The 11715-nt window shown below is 33.6% G+C and overlaps 1 protein-coding gene and 1 long non-coding RNA gene across 2 annotated transcripts; one reads left to right on the plus strand and one right to left on the minus strand.

Annotated features, from left to right (window-relative positions):
* Positions 1–7160: 7160 nt before the first annotated feature.
* On the plus strand, positions 7161–9381 carry LOC132902082 (uncharacterized). The gene is made up of 4 exons (XR_009657004.1): positions 7161–7771; positions 8031–8163; positions 8388–8529; positions 8968–9381. It is a non-coding gene; the product is annotated as an uncharacterized LOC132902082 (long non-coding RNA).
* Positions 9382–9463: 82 nt separating this feature from the next.
* On the minus strand, positions 9464–11140 carry LOC132902081 (uncharacterized). Its single transcript, XM_060945872.1, has 5 exons — positions 10906–11140; positions 10650–10720; positions 10372–10510; positions 9852–10034; positions 9464–9639 (listed from the first exon to the last, which is right to left on the minus strand). Exons 2-5 carry the CDS (start codon positions 10709–10711, stop codon positions 9535–9537), a joined length of 489 nt encoding a protein of 162 aa, XP_060801855.1. The 5' UTR covers positions 10712–10720; positions 10906–11140; the 3' UTR covers positions 9464–9534.
* Positions 11141–11715: the final 575 nt, after the last annotated feature.

Genomic DNA, 11715 nt, shown 5'->3' on the forward strand with positions numbered 1-11715 from the left:
TTTTCTTTATAGTGTAATGATCAAAGTTACACGTTGGGCGCCAAAATATTCAAGGTTAAATTCCGTGTATTTTACTTTCAGAAATAGTTAAGCTAAGGATATTACTGTCCTTTAGTTAACAAAAAACGATATATCCGGATTGCGACAACGTTTTGTATAATAAAGAGAAAATGTTTATCGTCAAAAGTATACTAACAGAAAACACATGAAAAATACTGTTTTGAATTGCATTCAGACACACGCAAAAAAGTGATTAGCCGATGTCGGGCGACTTCGAAATACATGAAATACTCCCGATCTTCCGTCAAAAGTTTGTAACGCGAGTTCCACCGTTAGCTTGGCACACGACCGGCTTCGCCTAACGTTCGTAGATAACTGGTGCAAGTGGCTTGCACCGGCCGAATAAAGCGCCACCCCTTTTACCTATCCCCGTCTCTTTCTAAAGGGTAGGTACGCGTCCAATTCATAAAACAACCCTCCACCATAACCTTCTGAATCTGACATTTTCTTTCATAGTATTACAGTAATAATGATGACTTTATTGACTCGGGACCGCATAAACAAGATGAAAATTGTATATTTGGAATGCCAAGCGAAAATAATGAAAGATTTATTAGTCCATAATCGTAATTTCATTTACGATGAGTTTCAAAGTTTTTGACATTAACTTCATAAAATATAATTTGATGCAATAATGTTTTTAATAAAATGTGATTTGAACCTTCATAAAAATAATAAATGTGATTGTTTTATCGTTAACGTCAGAAAGCTAAAAGCTAGTTTTTTTACTTCAATAAGGTTTCCGGCAGGTCTGTATTGGTAAATTGACTAGAGTATCTATATATTTCCTCCAGATGTCGTAGGAGGCGAATACAGAATCAGACGAGTATATTTATCAGAAAATCCTAAGGCAGGTTTCAGTCCTTAGCGACCATTAAAACATGGCCCATATTTTTTTACCACAAAGAAAAGGCAAAAGTACTACTTATAATTTCATCCTCATTTGTTCAAAATTTGAATCGACATAAAAAGAATAATATTTTTGTCCTGCAAATCCCAGGAGAGCGAAACCAGGGTAAAACATGAAATTATTATGGAGAATAATTTTATTATGTGAGCCCAAATTTGATGCCCCCTGGCGGCAAAGTAAATAAACAAAGAGTTTAGAGTTTAACCTACTTCCAAACAAAAAAATACAAATCCATATTCATATATTAAGTTTGGAACTTGCTTATGTGCGCCCCTTTCTAACTTAGAACAGGTAATCGATAAAAAAAATTAAATACAAACTTTTAACTTGTATAGTGTTCTAGTCGATAAGATAGATAGAGTTTATAAGGTTTCTCCGGTAACTTGTGGTTAGCCTCGTGGCGGACGGAAAGTGATATGAGCATCGAATATAGAGCATCCGGCTTCCTAACCAACGTGGATTCTGACCACGACTTAAAATGGAATTTGGACGTAAAATGCTAAAAATATCTCCTTTCCGTAGTTAATAAATTATCACAATACCAACGGCCTAGTTTTTTATAGATATATCTATACAACGGAATTCTGCAACGTCTATGGTTTAGCATATGCCGTCAGTCAGATGAAATTAAAATAAATTTAGGAAAAAGAGTTTGTCATGCCTTTCCAGTCTATACTAATATTATAAAGCTGAAAAGTTTATTTTATTGTTTGAACGCGCTAATCTCAGGAACGACTGTTTCGAATAGAAATTTTTTTTTGTTTTTAATAGACTATTTATCGAGGAAGGCTTTAGGCTATTTATCATCACGCTGCAACTATAAAGAGCGAAGAAATAATGGAAAATGTGAAAAAAACGGGGAAAATAATTCCTCTTTGTGGGCTTCAATGATGCCCAAAATAACTATTATACGCGGACTAGTACTTAAATAAAGGCAGTCCCCTCTTTGCATAGATATTGCTAAAGGCGACAATATAGAAAACATAGTCATCTAGTGCAAGCGTCCATGCTAATATTTTATTAAAGTGACATCTATAAGTAGAGAATAAATTCATTTTAAAATAACTAATTTAAATTGCAAAATTATAATACCATAGTTCTTATGTAGGTCTCAATCAAATTTGGTTGAACTTTAAATTTAGGAATTTTTCTGATTTTCGCATAAAAGTAATGAACAACTTTATTCACTAATTAAAAACGTTAGAAAAGATTATATAGCTAGTTAAGTAAAAAAAATTGTCCTTTTTTTCAATCATTTATTGATCCAGAAAATACCTACGTATGTCAAAATGAGACAACAAACAAGATTAAAATTCGAATCATCAATAAAAAAATGTTGACGTTCAAGGGCCATCAATTTCTTCAAAACGATTTTAAATTTCGGATGAAGTTCAAACTATTTCCATAGTAGACATTGATTCTAAAAATCATTTATAATGTATTTTGTTCCTAGTATTATAATGTCCGGCTAGGCGGCGCCATTGGATTGAGTTCCGAGAACGGCGCAACTCCCCAGGCCGCTAGCCTTAGACCGCCATTAATATTTATAGCCACGTATACGTCATTTCACTTCAATTTTCTTTCAGATTAACATTTTTTTTTTAATGTCTTCAGTTGATAAATGAGTGACTTGGTATGCTAATATTGCATAAACTTGCGGGATAGACCAATCTCACAGTCTTGAAAGGACTAAAAGGCCATGTAGATGGATGGCCGGTTATGAATCTCAACTTTGTACATCATTTGACCAGCCAAGAGTGATTGGTTGCTATAACAAATTTAAAAATATTCACACTAATTTATATAATGTAAACATTATATTAATAACTATTAAATAAATAACAGTTTGCCTTTTGCATATAATTGAAAAATGAATAAGTTCAGGCCATAACAAACTTTGTTATTTCATAAAAAAAATTAATTTTACTGAAACGTTTTCCATTACTTATATCTCTGTCGTGTTTAAATTTAAAAAATATATACATTATCAAAAACTATGTGCATTCGTAAATAAAATACAGAAGCCCAGCAAATGACATAAGTCTTAACAACTGGACTACTAATACTTAAACACTTCAGAGTCGTCATGAACTCATTTCTAATAAGATTTCGTTAACACATGTTATAAGTTTACCTCGTTATAGGTATCTATTTAGTAAGTGCTTGTTACCTTTAATTTGTTTGGTGCCGGGAACCAGAAAGACATGGGTGAAATACGCATAACTTATTTTGATACTTGGCTAATTACCTTACCACATAACTTACGAATCAAGCTTTGTTTACTGTTACAAACAAGTGACTAAAGCTGCCAAGTGCACTGTGTGACCAACAAAATTCACACGAAACATTTGCCTCCGTAAATAAAGCGTATTCATAAAGCAGAGCTTTCGACGTACAAAATATATGCTTTGAATCCGTTTTCCAAAAGAGCAGCCGTGTAAACAAACCTTAGTGAGTAAAGTGACCGCCGTGGTCTATGTGTGTCGCCACGCCGGAAATAATTCGAATTTAGAACTGAATGAGCTGGAAAGGGCAATGCTGCAGTGTGAATTTTCACACTGCTCTATTAACCATCAAATTTGACAAATGCTCTGCGAAATTTTCAGATTTTCCCTCTTTTGAGTCGTTGTCATAGGCGGACCATGAATACATCCAAATACGTCAAACAATATTATATATATATATAGATAGCTTAAAATTTCATCATTTTAAGCTATCTATAGTGTTGCCGAACTATCAATAGTTTCCACTACCGATAGTTGAGTTAGGAAATCATCTTCAATATCGATTAGCCGATATTATCAATAGCTCAGTTTGGTACAATAGCATCAAAATCTACAATACTATCGATAGTTTTGGCTTATCGATAGTGAGCTTGCCCTCGATAATATTGCTTTGACTTATCAAAATAAAGTAAGGTAAGTTAGGCCACCGATTAGTTTTAAACGTTGTATAAAAGTAATCGGTGGCCTAAAGAGTTAAAACAACGACTTCGACGGATCTCAAGTTGTAAGACAGCAACAAAAATGCGATCAGCAGTGTGCTATGATAAGAAAGAGAAGTAAGTATTTTATAAGATCTAATCTCATCAAATCATTAGCCCGAATGTAAACCTTGAAAATTCTTTCGTCCATCTTTGCGTGTTTCAAGTTTGTCACTATGCGTCCGGGCCTGAGATCAGCTTTCCGATTTTTTATAAAAATTTCTTTTTTTTTGTCTGGTCTACAGTGTCTAATCAATGTTTAATATGTAGGCAAAAAAAAAAACAAAAAAACATGTGTTGAATAGTAATTAATGACCATGCCATTAACCAGGAAAAACGAATCTGATGATTGCAAGTTGAATTCGTTTACCGCTTGTAAATGAAAACTCGCAATCATGGAAGATTAACTCATAATTACAACAAAAAGAAGCTCATTAAAAATTTAATGACTTTGTGCATGCTTTTTCCCTTAAAGTAATAATAACACAAATATTTGTTGCTGAATCTGAAAGAAGAATTATTCTCTTTCAGATTAACGTTTCTGAATTGAATGTATTCAACATATTGTCATTGATTTACATATTATGCTTACCTAATACAATCAAGCATCTTTATACTATTACAGGTAGCTACTTGAACTAGTGTCTCGAAGGTGCACCTCGGGCTCCACTCCTGAAAGGTAAAAACTTGACGAAGAAACGGAGACTAACGCTGGAAGGATTATGTGGAGTTAGGAATTAAAAACCAAAGAGTTAGAAACCAAAATAGTCATAAAAACCAGAACAGAGAAATAAAACATAGATAAATTAATCACATCGAGACAGACTGAAGGCCGGACTGCGAATGTGACATATTGCAGAATATGCTGCGCCCTCGAATCTGTCAGACGTTATTAAACTATGACATATGTGATTTATGCACCTCCCTTGTGCCAGCGTTTTCCCGCTAAAACATGGCTAAACGTACCTAAAGAGCTCAACTCACAAATAGAATGGATTCATATCATACATACATACATATCATCACGTCTATATCCCTTGCGGGGTAGACAGAGCCAACAGTCTTGAAGAAACCGATATGCCACGTTCAGCAGTTTGACTTAACGATAGAATTGAGATTCAAATAGTGACAGATATTTAGCCCATCGCCCAAAAGAAGAATTCCAAGTTTATAAACCTATCCATTAGTCGCTTAACCGACATCCATGGACACGAGATGGAGTAGTCCTATTCTTTTTTTTATTGGTCAATTTCATAATACTACTTCTGCGGGGTAATCTGTACTGTAGCATAAGTTAAAAAATTATACAAATAAACTTATATCTTCGAATGAAGCAAATCATATAACAATGATAGAACTTCGCTTCCAGAAGTTGGTTTGATCGTTTGATCATTCTATAATATTCATAGTTTTGTTTATACCTAGTATTAGTTCACCTCATATTGACAAGCAAAGCACGCTGGAAAACTTATGCAGTAGATGCCATAACTTATACTGTACTTATTATACTGTTTCCAGAGAAAAACATCAAAGATTTTTTTTGATTTAATATTTCCATTATAAAACGTGCAGTGATTATTTCGTATGCTATTTCCTTCCTCTTCTGTACCTACATTTCTCCTGTAATGTATATATGTATATTCCTAAAGTCTCACTTTACTTCCTACAACTCGTGAAACCCGCGTTATTTGAGTATAAGTTTATTATTTTACGATCTTTGAAATTTGAAAAAAGCAATTTCCTGAAATTAATTTGTTTTTAATTTATACTCGTAAACAAGCAGAATATTTAATAAAATGCCTACAATTAAGTTCATCAAACTTCAGAAACCTGTACTGTACCTACTCGTAACAAATCAATTGCACTACGACTTAATGAAATTAATTTACCGAGTATTTTATTAGGTAGTTTAGCGATTGCTATAAAATAAAATGTAAAACATTAACATGATTATAATAAAAACCAGCCAAGTGCGTATCGGACTCAAATGTTTCCGTACCATCATCACGTTTGTTACTTAATAATTAATTTTTTAAAACATATAAAAAAACACGTTTAATAACTATATAAACTGAAATAGTTTTTTGAAAAATAATAGTAATAATATAGGTAATCTTCTCAAATACAAAGGTCACGGGTATTTTCATAGTGGATAATTCGATACAGCTAAAATAATCACCTTGAGAGACCTTCAGACTTCACGGTAAATGCAAAAAGACTGCCGTAATTGCCTTAGCTTTACTACAGAATATGGAATATGATTATTTCTGAGAATCTGAAGTGTATCACATTAGCTGACTAAAAATTCAACTAATAATGCAGCAATAACAAAGAACTTTTGACATTTCATTTTAATTTTTAGTTACAGCTTACAGCTGAACGTGGCCTTTCAGTCTTCGCAAAAGGGATAAAGACGGAATTTTATGTACGTTGATATCTATCTATCTAATATATTTAAATGATCAATTCTTGTATATATATAATCAGGATCTTGGAAACGGCTTCAACGATTTTCATGAAAGTTACAGATTAGGGGCTTTTCGGCTCAAGGATAAGATATATAAACATTTTAAAAACCGCGTTTTAAGAAACTATATCAGCACCATCTATAACACCATGACCGATGAGGGCCACACTGGGTATAAAAGTAAAAAAACTCTTTCTACTCAATACTAGATGGAGCTTTCTAATGCTAGAAATTAATCCGTTCATAAATACTGCTATTTTGTCTTTCAGCGATGCTATTATTTCTTTGTGATTTTCCTAGGTTATTTTCTGTAGCTTTTGATTGACGAACGTGTTGTTGAAAATAATCCAGTGTCCGCTCGTCCCACACGTGCTGCTAAAGTAAGATGTTTGCAAAACTTGACTAATATTAAAACACGTTCTACCAAAAACAATAAACCGAGCAAAGCTCGGTCAACCAGGTACTTACATTAAAGTTAGGAACTTAGTATTTATGCGCTCATTTACAGTAGCGATATTTCCGACAATTTTAGGGTCAAGTGAGATCTAATGAGTCTTACTCGCCGCAGGGACACCGCGTCTATGGCCAAGAAAAACTTTAGTATGAATGGCTCTTACAGGATAAACGGTGGAGTTATTTACCAATTTGACACGTTATATTTTTATCTTCTACTACTTTATCTCTTCGGTTCATATTTGATTACCATATGGTAAGCATATTCGGAGAAAGATAAACCTGGGGGCTTAGACAAAGTAACATTTTGAAAACGATGACGAAGTTCGGCAATAAAAAAATGTATGGGATGACATAAGCCTTCGCTAAATCACGTGATCGATCGAGATCGATAACAAAATTGGTAGACAATGTTTACATTCATGTCGAAAACGAAACGAAATCGTCAATTAGCGAATTGTTTATTCGCCTATTTCAATACAAATGCGTAGCCAAGCGGCACTTTTGACGTTCGCTTTCTCTTCGGGAGCGATCGTTCGATTCGACATGTGTTCGCCATAATAACGAAAGCTTGGGGGCTGTCGATATCGCTACAAAATGGCCGAAAATTACAGTCAGCTGTGATTTGTGTACAAGGGCTACGTTGCGTTAATACAGTTTTATTTATATAAAAATGCATTCTTTACGTTTATTGTGGGCTGCACATAATGAGAATACCTGGGTGAGGCGTCAAAGGCGATTTTCATCAAGAAGACATATGGAAACGATTGAAGATATGCCGGAATTGTTGTTTATACAACATTTCAGGCTTGATAAAAAAACTTTTCGACGATTATGCGACGAACTAAAAAGATATACTGGATTGAAAGGATCCAATGAAATTTCCCTGGAAGTAAAGGTAAGAACTTTCATAAGGATTAACCTCATAGGGAAATAAGTATACTTATCTCTAAACTTAGAATACTTATAGAAATTTTTATAGTCTAATCCTATAAAGAAAACCACACGAGTATGCAGAGACATTACTGTTTTTCAGGTGCTGTGTACTCTAAGCTTTTTAGCCACAGGGTCATACCAGACAATTGTAGGTGTGGGACAATATTTGACCTAGGCCTACAGCCAGTATTTGTTATAATTATAATTGTTAACATTTCCAGATTCCATATAAGACATAATTTGCCTGGAATTATTGGGTGCATTAATTGTACCCATATAGCTATAGTAAGACCAGAGGAGGATGAATATTCATTTTTTAATAGAAAAGGATATCATTCATTAAATGTTCAAGTGGTAAGAAACTAGACTTAATTTTTATTATCAAAACACCTAAATATACTACTCTTTATATGTTGTGCAATAAAGTGTTAATTCAATTCAAATGGCCTGAATATACCTGTTAAAGGTATCACATGTAAATAAATATATAGGGACAAATCACACAGATTGAGTATTATATAACTTTTTATCAATTGTTATATCCCCAAAACAAATTGTTTTGTATATTTTTTCCCCAGATATGCGATTTCGATTTAAAAATAGTTAATGTCAATCCAAAATTTGGTGGTGCTACACATGACTCCCACATATGGTCCGCTAGTCATGTAGAGACTTTCATGCGAGGGCTTCATGAAAGTGGTGAACATGTTTGGTTATTAGGTATGTAAGACATTTTTTCTTATATTTCATTGCAAACCATAATAGATAAAAAACTTATATGGAATAAACATATGTAAAGTATTTCATTTAAATAATACATCTACTTCTAAAAACTATTGGAAATCAACTAAATTAAATTAGTAGGTATTCATTGTTTGCCACCCAAGTATACATTATAGTTCTTCAATTTATTTTGAACTAGAGGCCGCCCGCGACTTCGTCCGCATGGAAACCCTATCAATCCCGCGGGAATTCTGGGATAAAAAGTAGCCTATGTGTTATTCTGGGTCTTCAGCTACCTACATACCAAATTTCATGGTAATCGGTTAAGTAGTTTTTGCGTGAAAGAGTAACAAACATCCATACAAACTTTCGCCTTTATAATAGTAGTAGGATAATAGTAGTAGGATAAAATATTTATTGAGTATGTAATTTCAGGGGATTCTGGATATCCACAGCGACCTTGGTTGATGACGCTTATACTAGATGCTGAACAAGGGTCCCAAGAAGAAATATATACCAGACGTCATGTGCAAGCCAGATCTCGCATAGAACGATGTTTTGGATTACTGAAGGCTCGTTGGAGGTGTATGCTTTGACACCGTGTTCTTCACTATCAGCCTTACGTGGCTAGCAGAATTATTAACGCATGTTGTGTATTGCATAATATTGCAATACATGCTAAACTACCTGCTCCAACAGATATGCCAGCTGAGGCTCTTGATGGTAGTGAAGATCAAAGTATACAGCATAACACCTCTACAACCAACACTAATCAAAACGAGTTAATTCGAGGAAGGGCTATGTGAAATTATCTAGTCAGTAGAATGCAGCATTCTACTGAATAGATAATTCTGTCTGTATACAATTTATAGTTTCATTTTATTTAAGCTTAAGTATATTTTTTTAAGTTATTATCAAATGAAAAAGAAAATAATAATAATAATATAACAATTTTAATAAGTATCCAGTCTTTTAACTTATCAATATACTTATCTACTTATTTTAATATTTAACCACACCACCACCATAGTCCACATATACTGGATCATCTTCTTGGGCAACAACTGCAGATGATTGAGAGGGTGCAGGTGCAGAAGATTGAGGTCTCTGAAAAAGTTATTATGGTGATATTTATTGAATATGTAGATACTTAATTAAATAGTATACTGTTTTATCTAATTATATATGTGTAATGGCTAAAATTTTTAATTTCTAATATTCAAGTACAATATTTATTCAACAAGATTTACCTAGTTAGTATTGATTTTTAGCTAATAATTTTGTTACATGAGGTACTGGAAAATAAGGTTAATACATACACTAAATCCAAGCTCTTGTATAGAGTCTTGTCCTTCCACTGCTGTTGGGCCGATAATAGCCAGAACCCTTTCCTCCAAATGCGACAAGGATTTCTGGCTAGCTGGTCCACCTCCAGTCCCTCTGGCATGTTGCCGCAAGGTCAGACCTTTTTTCTTAGTCTTGGATTTTAAATCGGCCCATACCTTTTTGGAATTATCAGTCATAAGTATGCATACAACCACATAAGTTGAAAATTGGTAACTCCACTGGACCAAAAAATTCCTAACATCCCTGTTACCTCTTCTTGCACATATGTGATAATAATATATGATATTCTAGGTGCTTGATTTGCACATCAAAGCAGATTGTAACTTGTGACTTTATCTATACCAGATCCACATCCAAATTGCTTGGCATGTAATATGTAGAAAAGATTATTAAATATAACTAAATATCTGAGTAATTTCCATAGAAAGAACTTATAATCACAAAGACTCTTCAAATACGGCTATTGGAATAGAATTGCTAGTCATTACTTACTTTTTTCCACTTGTCTGTTGTTTTGTTGACACCACCACCAACGGAATTTAATACAAGTATATTAGTAAGATCAGACCATAATTGGTCTGACCGTACTCGACCTTGTGCCCCTGCAACAGGCCTAGCCAGGTCCCCATGACTGTAACATAAGCAACGGTTCAATACACAAATGCTTCATTGTTATTATCGCGTCATTGTTTACATTAGCGATTGAAGTGGTACAAAAGTTTTGTACGATTGAATTTAAAAGAAATGGAAAATAACTTGGATTTACCTACCTTTCCATATACTCCAGTAGAGTTGAGAGTTGTTCGGGACTTGCCCTTACCCTAGAATCCATTCTTTAACACTAAAAATAAAAAAAATAACTATATTTATTTTGAACAGTTACAATCACAATGATTCTATTTAATTTTGAAGAAATCTACGTAAAAACTATGTCAAAACACTCTAATAATTTAACACTATCAAAGTTTTGCTATAAGATTATTAAAAAGCGTCAAGAATTAATAATATCAATTAAAAACGACTCACCACACTCACAGTAAACACTCACTTAAACTTTAGAATAATCCCGCTTTGTTTGTTCCAATTTGAAACTGACAGCTAAATTTTCGTTACCATAGCCAATATTCGTTTGTTTATCGAACGATCCGTTCGACACAACGATCGCGACAATTGCGTTACATTGGCTAGGAAATGTTTATCGTTATCTCTAAGACGAAAAAGAACTTCGACATCGTTTCGTTAAGAAGCGATACTACATTGTCTAAGCCTCCTGTTCGTGAATTACCCTATACAGAAGTTTTTGTGAAAGTACACATACGAGAAGTTATTTTTCTTCCTTTTATAACATACATTTTTGCAGTTTCAAGTTTTTTATAGAACGATATCTTAACAGTAGGACACACATTTTAAAAGGTTACCTTATCTTGCCGGTACAATTCAATTGCTGATATTTCGACGATGATTTTCCAAAGCCATCACTTCTCCATCAAAGAGAGTAGCCAGCCATATCGTTAATCTCAGTTGGATATTCTATTTCACATTTGGGATTTGACCCCGCCGTTTCGAATGTAGACCCTACCTCTGGGAATGTACTCAAGAGCATTGGTATCTAAGTAATAACGCATTTTTCAAATCGACAAAACATATTACACGAAAATACTATGATGCCAAATCAACTGACTTAGATATTAACGAACCCTAGACGTAAAATAAAGAAATTAAATAAGTAATAGGTGAACTATATCCCTAAGGGAAACAAATAGAAAATACATTACTTTTCTTACAATTATGATGAGTGTAAGCAAACTTAAATTTATAAATAAAAAATGGGTTTTA

This window comes from Amyelois transitella, chromosome 9 (assembly GCF_032362555.1).
Source record: "Amyelois transitella isolate CPQ chromosome 9, ilAmyTran1.1, whole genome shotgun sequence".
Classification (NCBI taxonomy): Eukaryota; Metazoa; Arthropoda; class Insecta; order Lepidoptera; family Pyralidae; genus Amyelois; species Amyelois transitella.

Excerpts from the sequence above, each read along its gene's own strand:
- LOC132902081 (XM_060945872.1), bottom strand. The coding sequence starts at position 10,711 with ATGGATTCTAGGGTAAGGGCAAGTCCCGAACAACTCTCAACTCTACTG. Across the intron at positions 10,035-10,371 it reads CAACAGACAAGTGGAAAAAA|GTATGGGCCGATTTAAAATC; the intron begins GTAAGTAATGAC and ends AATTCCAAAAAG. Across the intron at positions 9,640-9,851 it reads TACAAGAGCTTGGATTTAGT|AGACCTCAATCTTCTGCACC; the intron begins GTATGTATTAAC and ends TAACTTTTTCAG.